General features: G+C 46.3%; 1 protein-coding gene across 8 annotated transcripts in view; it reads right to left on the bottom strand.

Moving 5' to 3' along the window:
* The window catches only part of Cracr2a (calcium release activated channel regulator 2A), a 106,482-nt gene that overhangs the window by 19,137 nt on the left and 66,705 nt on the right, over positions 1-20,640 (bottom strand). For 3 of the 8 annotated variants that reach the window (XM_015500750.2, XM_048787670.1, XM_048787667.1), the window contains exons 10-16: positions 19,348-19,419; positions 15,725-15,770; positions 13,447-13,553; positions 9,942-10,275; positions 5,803-5,938; positions 329-410; positions 142-256 (exon numbers count right to left, since the gene is read on the bottom strand). In XM_015500750.2, the coding sequence (XP_015356236.1) occupies positions 142-256; positions 329-410; positions 5,803-5,938; positions 9,942-10,275; positions 13,447-13,553; positions 15,725-15,770; positions 19,348-19,419 (892 nt within the window). Of the gene's footprint in view, positions 1-141; positions 257-328; positions 411-5,802; positions 5,939-9,136; positions 9,299-9,941; positions 10,276-13,446; positions 13,554-15,724; positions 15,771-19,316; positions 19,420-20,640 lie in introns of those variants that run through there. The other 5 variants (XM_048787668.1, XM_048787669.1, XM_048787671.1 and 2 more) reach the window with 5 other exon arrangements.

Genomic DNA, 20,640 nt, shown 5'->3' with positions numbered 1-20,640 from the left:
TAATTGCCTGACACGGTTTGTTCCTGGGCAGGTGAATTCCGAATCGGGATGTGAAAGCACAGAGGGCCAGGAGGGATTGGGCAGGGAAGAAAAAAGAAGTAATAGCAAGTAGGAGGGTCCCTAGGAGGTGGCCATCGTTACCTCCACGCTGCTCAGCCACTGCCGGACCGACAGGAACGACTGCTTGACCGTGAGATCGTACATGATGATGACGCCGTCCACCTTCCGGAAGAACTGCTGGGTGATGCAGCGATACCTGCCACAGGAGGCCAGGGGTCAGGGTGCACAGCCTTCCCAGCAGCCCAAGCCTCCAGAGGCAGCTCCTCACCTCTCTTGCCCTGCTGTGTCCCACAGCTGCAGGGCCACCTGGGAGTCGTCCACATTCACTGTCTTCACGCGATAATCAATGCCTGTGGGTGGAACAGGCCAGTCAGGGCTGCCCTGGGTCAGAGGCATCCTCACTTCCACCTCAGGAAATGAAGCCAGGGTGATATCATGTCAGGTCCAGGCTGATGACCTGCCCCTGCAGTTTCTGGGAAGCAGTGTGGGAAAATGCCTAGAGCACAGGACTGACTGGGTGGTGAGGGGACTGAGTTCTGGTCCTGTCTGCTCTTTCTGCTGTGGAACCTTGGTCCAGTCACTTAACCTCTTCCAACTACAAGCTCCTCATTGTAATGTAATCTTCAAGGTCTTTAGGGGATCAAGACCATAATTATAAAATCAACACGTCAATGCACAGGCAATTGTTAGTATTCATGAATTTACTTCTTCATTGGGAAAATGACAGAGGAGGAAAGAAGGTCCCCAAACTTATTCCCTCTCTCCCTCCCTCCTCTCCTCCCCTTCTTTCCTCCTTTCTTTCTTCCATCCTCCCTTCTCCTTTCTCTTTCTTCTTTCAGATAAAATCCTTTCCAAGTTTCCCTAATAGAATTCAAACACCCTCAGAGTTTGGATCATACTTTAAGATTTCCATCAGTGGGTTCAAAGACGTGTGGAGAAGAGGAGGAAGAAGGAAGGGAGGAAGCACGGCAGGAGGAGTGAAGGGTTACATTTGCCCTTGAGATAGTTTAGAATGCTAATCCATCATTGGCCATTGACAATCTTCTCTCCAGGGGTGTGATGCCCCCTGGGGTCCTCTACCTCAGAGAGTGACATGCATTTTGTATCTGACATCAGCCCTTGGATATAATGACCTCAATAAGGCTCTTTAATATTAGGCAGTCCTCTCTCTTAGCCACACCTAAGAATGTTCACAAATGCATAAAGATGTTCCAAAAGTCTCGGCTCTTAAGTACCTGATCTTAAGTACCTCTTAAGTACCTTGAGGGCATCCCCTCCCACCTTCAGAAAGGCCTGTGAGGTCCTAGCCCTGGAGAGCTCAGGAAAAGGAAGAACAATAGCAGCTGGGACAGAGAGCAACAGAAGAGACCAGACAGATAATGCAGAGGCAGGAAATGGAAAATGTCATCCAGCCCCTGCTGGATGCACTGGCAGCAGGGGCCAGGGCACTGAAGGAGCTGTGAGTATAGGAGAGGCAAGGGTCATCCTCCTCTGGAATATCAGAACCAGCAGGGACTCTAGAAGCCCTTTGCTTCACAGGTGAGGGTGAGACAGGAGTGGGTTTTTCTACACTGCAGAAAAAAAAAAAGCTAAATGCTTTGTATTTCCAGAGTTTCCATTGGCTGGGTTTCCATCTTCACTGTCCCTGTGACATCCACGTGAGAGGTACTCTCTGCTCAAACACATATGTACATTCACACATGTACACACACGTACCATGGAGAGATGGAGGAGCAGCAGCCCAGCAGCTGTGCCCTGCCCGAGCTGGCCAGCAGCTGCTGCAAGGTGCAAGCCCAGCTCTGAGGCTCACTGCTCTATGACAACAGTGCATCAAGTACAGGATGCCCAGCGTTTCGTTGCACCCAGAAAGCTGAGCGCCAAGTGTTCCCATCAAACAGATGACCTATGGAAATCAGTATGGAAGTTCCTCTTAGAAAACTAGGAATGGAAACACCATATGACCCAGAACTGAAGAACTATCCTATCCTAAAGAGCTAAAGTCAGCATGCTATCGCAATGTATGTGTACCCATGTTTATAGCAGCACAATTCACTAGAGCCAAATTATGGATCCAACCTAGGCGTCTGTCAAGGGATGAATGGATAAAGAAAATGTGGTATTTATACACAGTGGAGTTTATTCAGAAGAATGAAATTATGTCACTGTAGAAAATGGACAGAACTTGAGATCATTAGGTTAAACAATATAAGTGAAACTTAGAAAGCCAAGACTTGTAGATTTTTACTCATGTGGAAGCTAGAGAGAATAAAGGCAAACAAAGGTGTGTGTATGCATGTGTGTGTGTGTATGTATGTGTTTTGTTGGAGGTATCTCATGAAATAGAAGGGAGACCAGAAGAATAGAGGAAGAGGACCAGGGAGAGGGAGTAGGGAAAGGAGAGGCACTGGGGGATAAAATTTACCATTATACATTGTTATATTGCATTGCATGTACAAGTATGTAACGACAAATCTCACTATTATTGGTAATTATAATGTACCAATAAAAACCAGGACAGAGCTAGGCATGGTGGCACATGCCTGTACTCCCAGCGGAGGCTGAGCAGGAGGATCACAAGTTCAAAGCTAGCCTCAGCAATTTAGTGAGGTCCTAAGCAATTTAGCGAGACCCTGTCTCTAAATAAAATATAAAAAAGGGCTGGGGATGTGGCTGAGTTGTTGAGTGCCCCTGGGTTTAATCCCCAGTACCAACCCCCCCAAAAAATCTGAACAACAACAACAACAACAAAAGGATGACAAGGGTGAGTTTTCTTCTTGGTGAAAGCAGAGGAGCTTCCCTGGTCTATGCCGAGACTGAAGGGGCTGCCCTCTTTCTGATAACTACTCAGGAGAAAGTCCGCAATGCTCAATACCCCCACACCCCTGCAGGGCCAGATATGAATCAGCTGATGGGTCCAAAGCCCCAAAGGACAGCCCTCTGCTTGCTGGCAAGACACACAGGAGGTCAGCAGGTGGGAGCTGCCCTCAGCATACCTGCTGTACCTTTCCGGTTAGTTACTTTGTTGGAAGATGGGGAGCTCTGTGTCACAGGAAGTGGGGCAGACAAAGGGGTGCTGGGAAAATGTGTTCTGTGTGTGGTGAGCTTGGGAAGACTCCCTGCGGGACATGCAATGCCCATCTCTGCAGCCTCAGACAGGCAGGCCAAGGAAGCAGACAAGCCCACAGGGGTTGGGCGTATGGTCAGGAGATACAAGGAGAATAGAGGAGGTGCGGATGGAGACACAGCACATGCACACCTGTGGCAGGAGAATACAAGAGTCCAACAGAAGAGGCAGCACAGAAGATCATGGGGTCAGAGGCCCTGGATCAAACTGATTTTAAGACCACCACCAGCTCCAAAGGTCCAGGTATCAAGGAACCTGTGTTCTGTGTTCCTGCCATTGCCCAGCAGTGTGACCATGGTGACATGACTTTACCTCATTTGGGGATGGTTCACTTTCTTCTTCTATTAACTGAGGTGAGATGGAGGGTGTGTGGGGGGCTAAGTTGGGTATTCATGATCTTTAAGTTCAGCTGTAGCAGTCCATGACCACACTAAGGTGACCTTCAGTTGCAAGCTGATTGGTTCCTGCGTGACAGGTGAAGTCAGGAGCCACTGTCACTGGAAGTGCATTGTAGAAGTGGTATGGATTAGAGACGGATCCCCCAGAAGGTGACAGTAACCTTTCTGGAGAAGACAGGCTCATACTGTCACTGGGTAGCAGAGATGTGGAGTAGGGAGTGCCACCAAGTTTTCATGGAGAAAAGCCCAAGGTGGGGATGCTCCAGGGATTTCTCTGGAAGGAGGTGGAGTGGGATAGAAATCAGACTGATGCCAAGATAGGACAAAGGGCATTCTATCAGGAAATGCTTCGAGGAGAAATACCTTGGGCTCTGGACTATGATTTAAAGCAAACAGGTCGAGAACCAGCTTGGAGTCTTGGGTGCTAGTGAGCTTTCGTTTCTAATATTCAGCCTGATTGTGGACTTCAGTTTTCTCCCATACAACAGGACGGGATATGAACAGAACACCTATAGGGTTTGTTCCAGCGCCAGTATTCTACAAACCCATCATTTAATATCTCTAAGACATTCACAGGCCCCGGCAGCTGCTCTTGAAGGAATAGGCTGGCTCCTAAAGTGGGGTAGGTAGGATAACATGTGTTTTGAGCAGGGTGATGAAGGGCATTCCTGATTTGGAAACTTTGATTTTTTTCCCACTTCCTAAATTGTATGTGTTTCCATAATTGGTCTCTTGGGAAGTGCAAATTAGTCTGATTTTCTCTTTTTCAGGGCCTTCCATCTCAGGGCCATAGGTTGAAAATGTAAATGGAACCTGATCTTGTTGACACGAGAGGCACAGTGCTGGGAGGGGTGGCAGCAGGTCTTTAAGGGTCTGAGGCTGTCCATGCCCCTGCCTCCCATCTGTGCTGGAGCCATGACTTGGGCCCACTTCCTGGAGTGATCTCCAGAGGAGGTGCGTCCTCCCCACAGTCATTGATTCCTGCCTCACCACCTGGAAATAATCACTCAGCTTACAGATGACAGAAAACTGAAGCCCAAAGAGGGATCATGTCCTCTCAAGGTTACATAGTTGGTCAGTGGCAGAGCTGGGAGGAGGACACAGGACTTGTGATGTCTCACTGAACCTCCACAGCCTCTCCTGCTTGCACCAACCTCTCCTTGCTCCCAAGGCAGAGAAAGGTCCCTATCACCCACAGAGTACCAGTGCATACAACTCGATGTTATTTGGGGCTTTGTGGAATGGGATAGAAGGTGTGTTGGGGGGATTAGGGATTAGTATTAACCAACTGATAGAAGTGTGGACAAGCCTCTTAACCTCTCAGGGCCTCAGTCTCCTGATCTGACTATTGTGCTAATAACAATACCTGTCCTAAGGGTGTTAGGAAGATAGACTGAGATGATGAACATAACAGTCCTTGGTCAATACTCAGATCATCTAAATACATTAAGTACAGTTGATTTCTCCATCGGGTTAAATAGTACATGGTAGCCCTTCAATGTATTTATATTTTGTTGAGTGATTCGACTTGGTGGAAGCTAAAAGGTCAATATGCCCTTGGGTCTTGCTACGTATTCCAATGCAATGTGCAACTTAGGGTGAAGCAATTAATAGCCTCTATTTAAGTAAAATATTATCCAAGAGTGGGAATACATCCAGCCATGATCATCCATTAATGCTAAGCCTAATGAGCTTCCACAATTAATTCCAGCTGTCACCCAGCAGGACTGGGATGTAGGACAGGTAAAATTCAATTGGTAAGCAGAACACTGTGACACATCTGTGTACACACACACACACACACACACACACACACACTTGTGTGCACTTGAAGAGGCAAGGCAAGGAAGTACCAGTCCCTTTTCAAAGGCAGAGGGGTGTGGTGGCAGGGCATGAGTCCCTGGAGAAGCCCTGGTCAGTCCTGGGGGAGCATGAAGATTCTGGGTCTTGCTGACAAGGGGGAAGGAGCCGTGCAAGGTGGGTGGGAGCTCACACAATAAAAGGGCCCCAAATCCATCTTTGCCCACCTTCATCCCATAAACCCAGGGCTAGTTTATGGAGCATTCAGGGCTTCCATCACACGCGAATGAGCTCAGTGGCCCAGCAACGTCCCAGCCCCTCTAGGCCACCATCGAACCAATAGCAGACACTAGTGTCCCTACCAGCCAGTCCCATGGCCCCTCCTGTGGGCTCCTAATCCCTCTCTGGGACAGAACTCACCAACAGTGGCCGCCATGCCTGGGGAGAACCGTTCTTCACAGAACCGCCTGAGGAAAGATGTCTTCCCCACCGCTGAGTTGCCCACAAACACAATCTTGAAGAGCCGGTCTGGGGTAGAGGGAGAGCTTTCCTCCTGCTGAGGGCAGACAGTCTGGTCACCTCCTGGGCACGTCCACTAGCCCCTGCTGCTGCCAGGACTCGCCCTTCACCTGTCTCTGCTGGGCTCCACAGAAGATAGCACCAGGGCCGCCACTTCAGACCCAGAATGCAGTTAGGGCCCGGGTGTGGCATGGAAGCTCCTTCTAGCATCAGTAGAGGGGAAGAGAAATAGCCACCAACCAAGGGAAGCCCACCTGCTGTGACCCGGGAGGAGGCAGGCCCTGGTTGAGGTGCAGAGGAAGAGGCAGGCATGGAAGCAAACTATTAAAGCACAATGCTCCAAGAGTTCTGAGAGCATAGCGGAGGAGCCAAGGGTTCAGAGAGCAGGGCCTGAGGAGGAGCCAGGAAGCCTCTATGTGGGGAAGAACACACTGGGGCGTTTGCAGGGGGAAAGAGAGATGGAGAGAAGAAGGCCTATTCTTTAGTCAGGGTACAGAGATATCCGCATTTGCCCTGCCCTTGAAAGTCTGGATGGAAGGAGGATACTCTTGCCTCCCTGCACCTGGCTCTTGTGTCTTCTGTGTGACATCTTCCTCCAGTAATGAAGGCCTCCACTCAGTAAGTTGGGAAGTCCCATGATGTTCCCAGAAGCAGCCAGTAACAGTGCTGCTTCTCCCTGACCCACAGAGGGACAGAGCTGGGAACTAACCTGCCTATCAATCTGAGACATTAAAAGACAGAAATGGGACAGATTTGCTCTTGGACACCAAGTGCGTAGGAGGTGGTATAAAGAGTGGGTGGCTTTCCTGCACGGGTTCCCTTCTGCTCAGCGGTCGGTTCTTCCTTCCAAAGCACAGCTTGCTCTCCTGAGCCTTGCCTGCATCCCAGCTCAGCCCTGCCTGGCCAAAGGAGGAGCTCTTTGGAATCTATTTAAAAGTGGATTTGGGGGAAGTTAGCTGCTCTCATTGAGCAAATACTATAATGGAGGAGCAGCAGCGGATATTAGCAGCACTTGAGTTTTAGAGAAAAACCACTAACAACCTTTGGGGGAGAAATCTATTTCATACAGTACTTAGGAAGAAACTCAAGGTCAACTACAGGAATGTAAACTAAAAGTTAAAAGAAACAACAACAACCCACACTCAAAAATAATGCTCCCTGCCCCACTTTATTTATTCATGCAAAGCACAAGGGCACTGGTTCTCTGCCAGCATCTTGTCCCTGTGCCTTAATTATCATTTGTTTGAGATTAAAATGTAGTACACCCATCTGTTTACCCCCAGGCACAGACACAAGGTGGAGAATGGGGAGCACAGGAAGGAGGAGGCTGTCCTGGTGGCCAAGGCACTGCCTGACCCTTAACTCTGTGGTTACCACCCCTTTCCCCTGGGAAGAGGACTTTCTTTTGCAGGCCCACAAACAAACACAAAGATGGTTCAGCTTCAGGCAGGGCTTACCTCAGAAGAGCAGTGACCCACTGCTCACATTCAGGCACTGGGCCTGCTGTCCCCCCTGAGGGACAATCCACCTGCTGGTAACAGTGAACTGGGCTGCAGTCTGAGACAAAGGAAACCTCGGCTGGGAGTGGGAGGTGCGCTCATCTTCCCTCATATATGCCTTTTTAAAAAAGAACTCCCCAAAATGAAAGTAATATGTACTAATTTTTTAAATTAGGAAATACAGAAAAGTAGGAAGGAAAAAATAATCCTTCCTCAGCTACTCTATTTAAGGAGATTCGAGATATTTTTACGTAAAATATAAGTATACATACTCACACGAATGATATATAGTTGTATCTTCTTTTGTCATAGTCATATATATATATATATATATTCTGGTACCAGGGATTGAACCCAGGGGTACTGAACCACCTAACCACTGAGCCTCATCCCCAGCCCTTTTAAAATTTGAGACAGGTTCTTGCTAAGTTGCTTAGGGCCTCGATAAGTTGCCAAGACTGGCTTTGAACTTGTGATCCTTATGTCTCAGCCTCCAAAGCTGATGGCATTACAGGCATGTGGCACTGCACCTGTCTCTAATTTCATTTTTTTGTCATAATTATTAAATTATATGTATTTCTTCGAGTTGCTTTTTTTAAAAAATGTGATTTTTAACAACTGTATACTATTCCATTAAATTAATATAGTATAATTGATGGTTGGGTGATTTTTCAGCCATATGCTATTTTATTTATTTATTTATTTATTTGGTACTGAGAATTGAACCCAGGGATGCTTTACCACTGAGCTACATCCTCACTTTTTAAAATTTTGAGACAGGGCCTCACTAAGTTGCTTAGGGCCTCACCAAGTTGTTGAGGCTGGCCTTGAACTTGTGATCCTCCTGCTTCAGCCTCCTGAGTTGCTGGGTATAATCCTGACTACCATGTGTTATTTTGAATAACACATTCTTGACTTAAATCTTTACCCAATTTTGGTTATTTCCTTTGAAAAAAAAATTGCTAGAAGTGCTGGTTCTAAAGATATATTTTTTAAACTCTTCATTTCTATTGGGTACCATTTTATGCCTCCCCAGTCCTGTATAGCAGAGCCTGCCTCACATCAGCCTTCCAAAGAGCAGCCCCTCTTTGACACAGTCACGTGGCTTCTAGCAAATTATGTTTCCTCTCCATTGCAGTTTCTATTCCCAGCAAAATGGCAACATGGACTCACAGGGAGAGTACAGACATGAGAATGTGACTGTTAAAAGTGCACCCTCCCTTCTGCTAAGAGCCCAGCAGAGGGGCGGGGCCTCAGCCCTTAGGGCTCCTACTTTCCCATCTGTTAAGGGGGCCAAGCATTTCTGATAGGCCGCATCAGATAATGCCTCAGCAGATTTGCAAGTGTAGCTTTTTTCTTTACTCCAGTCTCCTACCGACCTCTTGACACTTCACCTTTTGGGAGGATACCCAGAGGCACTGAAAACATCACTTGTGCCCGCTGAAAAGCACATGCAGGTCTGAGCATGCACGGAGATGTGGACGGGCATGTTGGAGGAAGGGGCTCCACCAGTGGGTGCTACCCAGCTGCCCACTTTTTCCTTGTAATAAGATCTTCAAAGGGGAGAGATGTAGGCATGCACCCCAGGCCCCAAATGGCCACCAGTGTCAAGAAGTTCAGTGGTAATGGCCTCTTGCACATTGCTATGACATTTCTGAAGCTGTTTCAGAGGGTCAAGCAAAGAATGAGGACCTGAGCAGTTTATTTTGAGGTTTAGGTCACAAAGGAGGAGAAGGATATCATTACCACGAGCCAGAAGAAGACTTTTCACATGGTCTCCTTTCTCCCTGTGGAATTTAGCAGGCAACCTGGTGGGGAATGGGAGGTGGGTGGGATCACACTGAAGGGATGCTCAGGCCAGACATTTGAGAATAAACGGTGATTAGCTGATTAAAAACCTAAGAACCAAGAGAAAAATTATGGCATGCACACTTTTTTGAACTCAGGTTTTGAACTCAGGGGGTACTTAACCACTGAGCCACTTCCTCAGCTCTTTAAAAATTTTTATTTAGAGACAGGGTCTCACTAAGTTGTTTAGGGCCTTGCTAAATTGCTGAGGCTAGTTTTGAATTTGCGATCCTCCTGCCTCAGGAGGTGTGTACCACCATAATTCTAATGCAGGGATTGTAACTCAAGAGCAGTTACAAACTGTGCAACTTTGAACATATCTGATGGGATTATTGTTATTGCTTAATTTACTTTTTCTATTTGCAAGTATCTGATGTTGTATGCTAAGAGTCCAGCAGAAGGTGTAGCTTAAGTAGGTGCTCAATAAATGTTTCAGATCTGAATCAGAAGAGAAGGAAAAGGATGGAGAATGAGGCAAATAGCAGTTATAAAGGAAATGTGTCAGGACCCCTGGGTCTCTCCCCATGACATTCAACTAAGCAGGGGAAGGTGGCATTTGTAAGACACAAATGTGGTGAATCACAGGACCTACTACAAGTGACCTTCTGAGAGCCCCACAGGGCTCCTGGGCTCAAAGGCCAGGGACAGATCATAGGAGTGAGGTCTACAAATTGAGTCGTGCCGTGTCCTTACCTTATAGAGGGCTTCTTTGCCAACAGGTTGTCCTCTGGGAGATGTGGGGGTGAGTTCCAAAGGCGTGGCCTGCCGGATTTGTCTTCCTCCTGCCTGTTCAGAGGCTTCCCTCTCCTCTGGACATTTGCTCAGTGGCTGCTCAAAGCCACTACCCAGGAGCTGGGGCAGGGGATCTTCCTCAATGGAGATGATTCTGCGGAGGGCCCTGCGGGGTGGACCCCCAGCCCCTGTCTCCCCAGTCCCTGAGTCTTCTTCTGTAAGAGGATATCCACTCAGGCCCAGGGAGCTCTTCCTTCTCTGCAGGCTAAACACATCTTCCTCCTCCTCTGACTGGCTGTTGGGATTGGGGAGAAAGACACGTGGGAGAATGTCAGAAAGCCTGTCAATACCGAGGCCGAGGGCGGCCTGATGACCTCCGTGATAGCTGAAGAGCACCCTTGCTTTGGAGAAGAGAACTCCAGAAAGGAAAGGAAGACAACAGAGCCATCATTCTTCAGCTCGTACCTTCCACACACTCCCACTCAGGGCCTGAGGCTGTGGATGGGGAGAGTGTGCCCAGGTGCTAAGACCTAGGCAGGACGGGGCGGACACAGGCCCCATCTTCATGGAGTGCTGGGTCAGAGGGAGACCAAAGCAAAAATGACACAAATAAACACGTTTTCATAAGTGGCGAGAGGCCTGTGAAGGAGAAGGTAGTGAAGAAAGGCGCGCCAGACTCAGAATAAAGCACCCAGATTGACAATCAGCTGCCAGGTTCTGCTCCAGCACCAGCTGTTATTATCTGTGTGCCATCAGGTAAGGCACTTCCACTCCTCCAGCCCCCCCCCCCCACTTCGGCCCACCCTTGCCTCACAGATGAGATGATGACAGAAAACAGGTAGGTTCACACAGCCTCCTCAGCTCGGTGAGGGTACAGTTGTTTGGAGAAGACCCCCACCCCACACAGCAGGTGTCCACCAGCTCAGAGGCAGCTGCCCCTTGAGAAGGGGCCCTGGGTCAGAAGGCATGTCCATCTCTTTCCTTCCTCTCTCCGTTTCTCTTTCTGTGTCCCTAGAAATCAGAGCCAGGAGTAAGTGTACCTAAGTGCATACTTGCTTCTAGAAGCATTTGAACATTAATGGTGAGGAGGAGCAGCAGGAAGTGGGGGTACTGGGCACCTGGAATGTAGAGTAAATGCACTTTCAATTGTAAGGCAGAATATTTTCAGTAGTATTTTTGTTTGTTTGTTCATTTGTTTTGCAGTATTGAGGATTGGATCTGGGGCCTTGCACATGCTAGGTAAGTGCTTTACCCTGGGCTACACACCAGCCCTTTGTAAGGTTTTGAGAGCAAAAGTCTCACAGATCCTCCTGAGCATGGGAGTTCCTTTAGGTCTGTGTGAACAAGTAAAGCTGAGAATCGTCTTAGAAGGGATGGAAATTTGTCAGGCAATCTCTCTCTCTCTCTCTCTCTCTCTCTCACACACACACACACACACACACACACGCACATACACACGCACACACACACACACACACACATGAACTAGAAAACAGAATGGAATAGGGATAAAGTAATGAGGTGACATAGCCAAAGAAGGAAAGCAAGTGAAAGACACAGGATATACAGAATAGAGAAACATCTTTACTTTGCCCCCTAGCTTATCATATTTATTATCCCTAAGAACAAACAGTGGGAAGGAAAAGAAAACCAAAATGCACATGTCACCAAAATGCATTCTGAAAGATAAATTAATATCCAGTGCTTGCTCACAACAGTGATGAACTAGTTTGGATTCTTGATAGAAAAATAAGAGATCTGTAGCAATTCAAACACCTTTACTTTTCCTTATAAAATCATATTTTTAAGTAAAAGCCAACTGGCTTCTTTCCAGCATGCTTCCTATATATGCTCTCAAGCCTGTTAACTGGTTGTATGATGCAGAACAAATTAGAATTCCTGTCCATTTTCATTTGCTTATTTACACACAGTGTGAATATTTGTGTGCATGTGTGAGCAAATGTGCAAGTTTTTTCAGAGGCCTTACAATCAGAAAAGAAATAGCCACTTAGGCCCTAAAATGTAATATTTCTTGGAAAAAGCTTTTTATTTGGGAAATTCTTAAGTCCTCTTGACATTCTATAAAACTTCAGCTTAGCGTGATAAAGTTCATTTTTGGTTTTGCCACCAAATGCTCTCTGCCAGCAGTAGAGAGAGCAGCTACTTCTGCCTGGGTCTGTATTGGAATTTAGAGTTCACAATTTGTTGCTTATTGGATTATTGTCTCTTTCCTCTACTCAGCTCAAAGTTCATTGAACAGAGATGGGTTTATTTTTCTTACCACTGCATATCCAGTTCATGGCACAATAACATACACATAGTAGGCAATCAAAAATATTCACTAAATCAGCATTTAATAATGGATATTAATGATGGGATCCACATATAATTTCTTTGGAGCCTTTAAAAAATTCAAATGAATGTCTGGTATGGAGTACATAATCAATAAGGCCTGCGGAATCAGTCAATCAATGAATTCTTTCAGTACTGAGGGACCAACAGGGCAACTACTATTACATAAATTTTGTTCCCAAATTGTATCTTATTATTCAGCTATTTAGAGAAGGAATTCATGAGAATCAGACTCACAGATTTTACTGATTAGCTGATTTACATTCCCAAAGTCACTTTGCCTTTGCGTATCTTTTTATTTTGTGCTTGCAATCTTCAGGGTCTTCTACATGAGCAAGTTTATAGACTTTCTTCCTGGATCTGATCCTGAAGGGTCTGACTCCCCCTGCATCTCTGTGGCCATCTAGGTGTGCTTCTACCTTTTTGTGGCCATCTATGTTTTTACAGCACATGCCGAAAAGAGGAGGGGGCAGGGGACTGGTTTGAGTAATAGGCCAACTCTTTGGGTACTCAAACTCAATCATGTGCTTTCCAACAGCAACAAAACATGTTATCTTTGAGTTAGTTAAATATGAATCCCTGAAATGTTCTGTCAAAGCCCCAATCTTTTCTCTATGAGTTCAACTAGAATGTATCCAAATAGATAACTGCTGTCATGTATAACTAAAAAACAAATTAGAAAAAAAAAAGTTCAACCAGTGGAGACTCCATGTGACACTTCAATGAACTTTTACAGACAAGACAGTCATATTCCTGAAAAACTATGTGTCCATTCTGCTCAACAGACAACAGCACTGCCCTCCATCGCTCTCTTCCTCGAATCCCTCTCCCCTCCTCATTCTGTTTGTCTGTAGCACCCTTCAGTCCTCCACAGGCACATACTAGGGTGGGGTAGCAAGAAGACAATGCCCTGTCCTAGGGGTTTGCTCTGCATGGATGTGACAAGAGGAAGTGTTGTGCCCTCAAAGAATCGAGGAGAGTGCATGCAGCTGACCTCAGGCCTCCCTATCAGGATCATAACACCAGGAGCCAATCTGCACTGAGCGTAGGCCCAGAACTGGCTCCCAAAGAGCAGGAGATGAATGAATGGACGAAGGAGTACATGGCGACTTACCTTCTGAGAATCCCTCTGCTGTCCATATATTTGCCGATCACAGAGCCAGATCTCTGCTTCCTGCTTGCCTTGGGCGCAGCCTTGTCAGCCGTGGCTGCCTTTTCTTTCTGTAGAAACACAAAAGGCCCTGAGATCCATGCCTGTGGATTTGCCCCATTGTCTGAATAGAAAATGGCACACCATTCCCACCTCCTAGGTCAGACTCCAGACAAGACTGGAGTAAGCAAGTAGTGTCCTGGACTCCCTGTTACCACTCTCTCCCTCTCCACTTTTCCAACCTCCCCCACCAAAATTCCTCCATCTCCTTTCCAATAGTCCTAAAAAAATGAACAAATAATTTTGAGCCTAGGGTCTACCATGTTATTCTACACATAAGCATTATAATTTGCAAGAGGACAAAGAAGAGAAATGTTGAATGCATAAGAAAAAAAATATTTTAAAGTATAAAAAGACTTCTTTGCATTTTATTATTTGATTTATTTTCTTCTTCTTCTCCTCCTCCTCCTCCTCCTCCTCCTCCTCCTCCTCCTCCTCCTTTTTTCAGTGCTGGGAGTAGAACTAGGACCTCACACATGGCTAGGCAAGTGCTCTACCTACCACTGAGCTGCACTCCCCACACATTTCTGTGCATTTTAAATCACACTCTAATCCCTCTTTTTTCCAAATCCCCCAATATGATGAGAAAGGGACTAGCCTAGAGGGTCAATTAACCCAGTCCATCATGCTGTTCATGACTCCTATGCTAGTGTAAAATTTTTCAGATGTCTTGTATTAGCAGGTTGGGTGTAAACTGCTCAAACATCTGTAACAGAGAACCTGAGTGAAGTGGAGGCTTATGATCCCCTTTGCCAAGGCTCCCAAACAGATGTCTTCCAGGAGATGGGTTGGTTGGGGTGGGGGGTGTTAGATCACAGGAAGAACCTCTCATTAATCAGTCATCCCATGATTCCCAATGATCCTTAATGAGGGGAAGAGGTGCTGCGAGCTCCCAGGGCCCCTGAAGGTATGGCTTTAATGATGCCAATGAATCTTTAATTACTATTCACATCGACAGGATTTTATCCCTCTTCCTTCAATCTCCCACTGGAGTTCTTCATTCTACCGGCTTTTCAAAGCAGAATGAGTTTGGCAGGTAAAGGGAAGCCAAGTCAAGGGATTACGATGACATTTGTTTGAAAGTTTGAAAAAAAAATCAGTGTTAGTTCTAAAACAATTATAACCATTATCATCATCAAGCAAACATGTGTAGGCTTAAGCCTTGCTCTGATAGTACACACAGGTGGGCGGCAGAGATGTTTGCTGCCAGTTGGGAATATCAAAGAAATGATGGTATTACAAAGTTCCTTAGGGACTGGCAGTAAAAACCAGGTTGGGACCAGTTCAGGGTAATCTAGCTGCCTTAGGCTGACCATAATTAGGTTACTATTTAGCCAAAGGTCCAGTACCCATTATTCTCTTTCCAAGAACTTTTCTTGAAAACTTCTAGAACATGGGAAGACAAAAGGATAGGGATTCTCTTTCCTCATGTGACAGTAGGTCATGGTCCAAGATAGTTAATGACTTTCTCAAGAACACACACATGATTTGTACTATGATAATCCTGTAATTAGGAGGACATGTCAATCAATCTTGCTCCACTTTTCTTCCCTTAGAGAATTCAATGGCAACTTCTAAAGGGAATGATGAGCAGGGGAGCATGAAATATTAGATTTTGTTTCATGTGACCTACAGTGAAGACCTCTACATAAATATAGGATTTTATGTTATTTGGAAATAACATACATGAGTATGATGCTCAAATATGGAAGAGGAGGGGTCCCCTACAGAGTAGCAAAATGGCACATAAAATGGACTATGTAAATAGCAATATATGCATTTTTAATTTATTCTATGGCAGTGTAAAAATGCAAAATTTAAAGGAAAGCAAGAAACTAAACATTTTGATTTAAAAGTGATAGTGACATTTCAACTGTGCCATTTCATGGAAGGAACTATCATTTCTGCATTCAAGAAATATGTAGCCCACCCAAATTGTTGTTGTGCCAAGAGGAGGGTGTATTACTTCATGGAAAATTCACATACTCTTACCCAGTAGTCTACCTTACATTTTTATTATTGGCAAAACATCTTAGGCCATAGACCTGCCCACATCCAAAATATAAAACTCATCCCAAATGTCTAGATGACCTTGGGTCAGTCCAGGCATCGATCTGGTTGCCTCTGGACCACCACCCTTGTTTCCTGCTGTTCCCACCCCCCAGAGGCATCAGCCAATTACCTGAAAACTTATATCCTGTTCATCCCGAAGGTGTTTGTTCCTTTCCCTGTAGATAGTAAGGGGAAAGGTATTCAAATATGGAGTTTGAAGTTGACCAACCCAATAGTAGCCAATTTACTGTTCAGCTGTGTTCAGCGGAAGACCTGTTATAGAGGGCCCCGGGAGCCTGCATTGTCTTTCCTTAAGAAAGTGGCTGAAGACAGGAGAGTTTGTATGTAAATTAGCTCAGAGGAAATGAACGAGACAAATGGCTTTTTGCCCCACTGTTCTTCAGGCTCATGCCAGGTCCCCATTACTAGGGGTTGCCTCCCCCTCTGGGCTTGTTATGGGCCTCCCCTTTCTGAACCATTCATTCATTCTTCAAATGTCTCCTGAGCATCCACTATTTTTCAGGCCCTGTTCTAGTTATCAAGGACACATACATGAGTATGATGCTCACCTTGGTGAATAAAACACCACGTTCCTATCTCAGGGGATAACTGCTATTGAGAAGATACAGGGGGCAAGTGGAAAGAGGAGAGTGGCATGCTATTTTAACTAGAGTGGTCAGAAAAGGCCTTGATGGTAAGGCAGCCTCTGAGCAGAGACTTGAAGGGGAGGAGAGGAGCTAGGCAGGTACCTGGGGAGAACATTCCAGGAAGAGCAGAGCAAGGCAAAACCTGGAGTTGAAATGTGGCTGGTGTATGTGAGAAACAGGATAGCATAGAGTGCTCAAAGGGAGAGAAGTTAAAAGATGAGGTCAGAGAAAAATGTGTGTGTTGTGGGGCGAGCTGGCACTGCCCATGAACAGTGGCATGTGGATCACTGTAAGAACTTTGAGTACTAAGAGGGCATCACAGTCTGATTACAGCTTTAACAAGGGAGGGACCCTGAGAGCAGAGTAATATTTTAGTGAGGATAAGAACCATTTCAATGGAACAATAGCAAGACGGTGGAGGGTTAAGAATGTGAAGAAAAGGATGCAGATAGTAAAGGAAAATGACTTTTTTGAAAGTTATAAAGGGTTGGAAGAAATGGAAAGTACCTGGATGGGGAAGTGAAGACAAAAGATGTTAATTAAGTACAAAATGTTAGAGTATATTTGTAGGTCTCTTCCCCAAAGAGAAAGACCTGACAATGGAAGAGAACGAGAACAAATAGTCCTTGAGGAGGTGAGAGGAGGTAGGATCGATTCTAGAACACAGGCTGGGGACAGGGGTAGGGTGGGGTGGTCTCTGATAGGAGAACAAGGGGCTCACCCACCACAACAGCGAAGAAGGCAGAGACATGGGCACAGATCAGCATAGGAGCAAGATCTTTCTTGTGTAATGGTTCTGGCTGTCTCTGAACCAGGAGCCTAATCATGAGGGTGAAAAGGGGAGCTGGAGGCTTGATGAAAGAGGAGTGGGGGTGATGGTGAGTAGACTCTGGATGTAGTGTGACTGAAGGATGCACTTGAGGTTAATGTTGGCAATTTTATCTCTTAATGCAAGTGGTCGGGAGGGTGAACAGGTGACTTCAAAGTGCCTTGGCCTTGCAGTTCTGTGATTCTGTGACTCACTGGACCAGTGGCCTCTGAACCAATGCACATTTTTGAAGGAGAAGGGCAGGCACAGTTATGGTCAGGTCCCTAATGCAGCCATTTATTGGGTATTACTGTGGGCAAGGCATTCTGCTGAGCACACTATAAACTGTAGGAACAGACTTCAGGCAGGCCCCAGGAATGGCAGCCAGGACACCTGACCTCCAATTTCCCTAGTCTTGCAGAAAACATTAAGAATATGCCAGGGTTGTTTTCAGTTACCTGCAGATGAGTGGGTACAGCCAAGATGTTTGGGACAAGTCAGGGGCAGGGGCGTGGAGGGTATTTTGGAAACTCTGAGAATGGCCAAGTGAAATGCTCATGCCAGAAGGACCTTTGCTCTGTGCAGGCAGCAGGTAAGCAGGCTTGTTCCTGCATAGAGACGTGAGGACCTGAGATGCCACACCTTAAGCTGTGCTGTTTCCTGCCTTGTGTAGCCATCTCCATGCAGAAGTTTCAGTATTTGAAGAAACACTGCATTCTTTATATGTATCTGCTTTCATCCACACCATTGCCCTGTCGGGATTCTCATTCACACGTAGCATCTAATTCTTCAGTCACCCATGAGCTAGGCAGGAGAAAGTTAAGGCTCCAGCTGCTTAAGTCATCTACCCAAGGTTACACAAGACCATGAGGGGCAGTGTCTGTAACCAGATCCAACTCCAAGGTGCCTGCTCCCAGGCCACTGCCCTGAACTTGCATCTGTTTGCTCCCATTCTTGTTAGGCCGGTAGTCCTCCTCACATGCCATGTTGCAGCCATGGTTCAGATCCCATGGCCAGGCCTACCCCCACATTCCCACTGCCCTCCCCTCCCCACCCCAGGCATTATCTCTCCCCTGGATTCCTGGTGATTTCACTGTAATAGGAAAAAGGTCTGCTCTGCATTTATAGAGCACTGCTCTTTCATTAATTTTTTTTCTATTTTTTTCTTTGCAATAGAAAAAGAAATAAAAAACCTGTCCTTGTACATCTGGTTCTCTTCCTTTCATGAAAGCCTGCCTAAGAATAAGATCTCCTCTAAATGGGTGAGAACCTGGCCACCTAAGAGTCCCCTCCATCTCCCTGCCTGTAGATGCCGGCTTACTTCAGGCTTTGAGTGGAGAGTGTCTGAACTAGGTGGAGGGTCCTTTCCATCTGGCTCCATCATCGATACCAGACTTGGGGACCTAGCCTTGTTGTCACAAAGCCAAAACCCCAAACACCAAAACATATCTGGGCAGTGATTCACAAAGCACATATTCTTTAAAAATCAGGACCCAGAGCCCTTCTGATTAATCACTGTGCCCAAGAGGGGACCAGCAGGTAGCAGGTACAGTGACATAGAAACCTCAGAGGCAAAACTGAAAATTCCATCTTACCCCACATGAGTTTTTCTTGTTATCCTCCCCTACTCCCTTGCTCCCTCCCTCTGTCCTCCCTCCCTTCATTTCTTTCTTTCTCTTTCTTCTTCCTCTTCCTCTTCCTCCTCCTTTTCTTCTTCTTTGCACATTCCAGATTTGAATGTTATTTTTTTTTTAGAAAGCTCAGGAAACTCTTTTCTTGGTGCTGTTTGTGTTCATTTACTCAGTCCACAAACAGAAGCTGAATACAACTGAGCAAAAAGAACCATCCAGACATGGATTTCAATTCTGGCTCATCAGTGAGAAGCTATGTCTCTTATGATAAATTATTTCATTTCTCTAACATCAACTTCTTTATCAGTGAAGCACTGGGTTAACAACTGCCCTACTTACCTAACAGCTTTGTTGAAGATGAAAGAGATAATGTATCTGGCATAAAGTAGTTGCTCAATAAATCCAGTTCCAATCCTACTTGAGCAAGTACTATGCACAATACAATGAGGGACCCCAACAATGAGACAGTGCTTATCCACAAAGAAGAGCAAACTGTACAGGAGATGGGAAAGTGTGCAAAAGGACCCATCACAGAGTGTAGTACTCAGTTATAAACCATACATTGGAGACCAAGGGCATGAGCAGTCAGTCTCTCAGCATGTAGGCAGTGAAGAACTTTCAGAATGGCCCTCTGACCTGGGGCTTCTGTGATGTGCCCCACATGCACCTGAGGAAATCCAGCTGCTTCAGAAGTCCAGACTTCTCCCGCTGTAGACTCTCTGTCACCCGGTACACTTCCCTGAGGAGGAGGCAGACACAGCATGGTCAACATGATGAGTAGTGGCCAACAGGGGAGGGAAGGGGATGACAGGATCTGAGGCACTGTGCTGAAGTTAGAGGGAGGGAACCCTCATGCTGGAAACCAGCAGGCACAGCCTGCACTCGGGACAGAGCAGATGGAGAAACATGACCTTCCCTTGGAGAGCACATTCCCTTGGAGAGCATGTACAACGTACAGGTGCTTATGGCCTCAGCTCAGCTGCTCCTCCAGACATTGTATCTGAACATGAGAACATCCTTGTTTAACAGACAGGGACAGTCAGAGAAGCTTGATGACTCTCCCAGGTCACATGGACAGCTACATCTAGACCTCTGCCCCCAACCTGCTCATTCCAGGTCACGTGCCTGTTCCACCGTTCCAAGCTTCAAACCATCCTGTCCTCTCTAGACTCTAGGGAATTAATCTTCTCCAGCCTGACTTTGGATAGTGAGAGCAAAATTTGCATGATCCCACACACCCTACTAGATGCTGATTTTGTTTGTTTGGGGGGCCTCTAGAAGAAATCTTTCCCCTCTTCCACCTTCCCCCTCAAATCCCTAATATGTTCCTAGATCTCTGGAATTTTTCCACTGATGGGCATTCATTTCTTTGACAGGGTTTTTCAGTCTCTGGCTATAATAGAAAGATTGAATATATCAATTGCAATCACTCATTTATATCACAGTGTGAGCTTATCAGTCATATCAGGACTCTCAAGAAAGGTGGAGAGAGAGAGGAGAGGCTGATACACAGGACAACCCAGACTGGGAGACAGAGGCCATGCCCTACAAGCTTAACCCAGGGCCTGGCCTGGAGACCTGGTTCACAAATTGAAGCAGGAAGAAGAAATGAGGTGAGGGGAGGGGAGAAGTAAGGAGGGGAAAGCAGGAGGAAGAGGAGAAGGAAGGAGGGTGGGTGGGAGGGAATGTGGAAGAGAGGAAGGGAGGAGGGAAAGAGGGAAGGAAGGAATTGGGAGGTCTTCAGCATCACTCACAAAGGAAAGAGAAAGAAAAATATAAAGCAGAATTGGTTGACCTCGGGAAACTTGCTTCACAATGCTGCTGTACTTTGAACCACGGTTTAGAAATTTTCAAATCATTCTCCAATTTAACCACAAAGGCCTGGAGTGCACACTCCCAGGGCACAGCACAGTTGTTAGCATAGGAGCCTCCTACAACCTGATGAAGGGGTCACTTTTGG

Source organism: Marmota marmota, unplaced genomic scaffold (genome assembly GCF_001458135.2).
Source record: "Marmota marmota marmota unplaced genomic scaffold, marMar, whole genome shotgun sequence".
Classification (NCBI taxonomy): Eukaryota; Metazoa; Chordata; class Mammalia; order Rodentia; family Sciuridae; genus Marmota; species Marmota marmota.
Note: the sequence above shows the minus strand (reverse complement) of the source record. Positions and strands in the feature narration are given on the sequence as shown.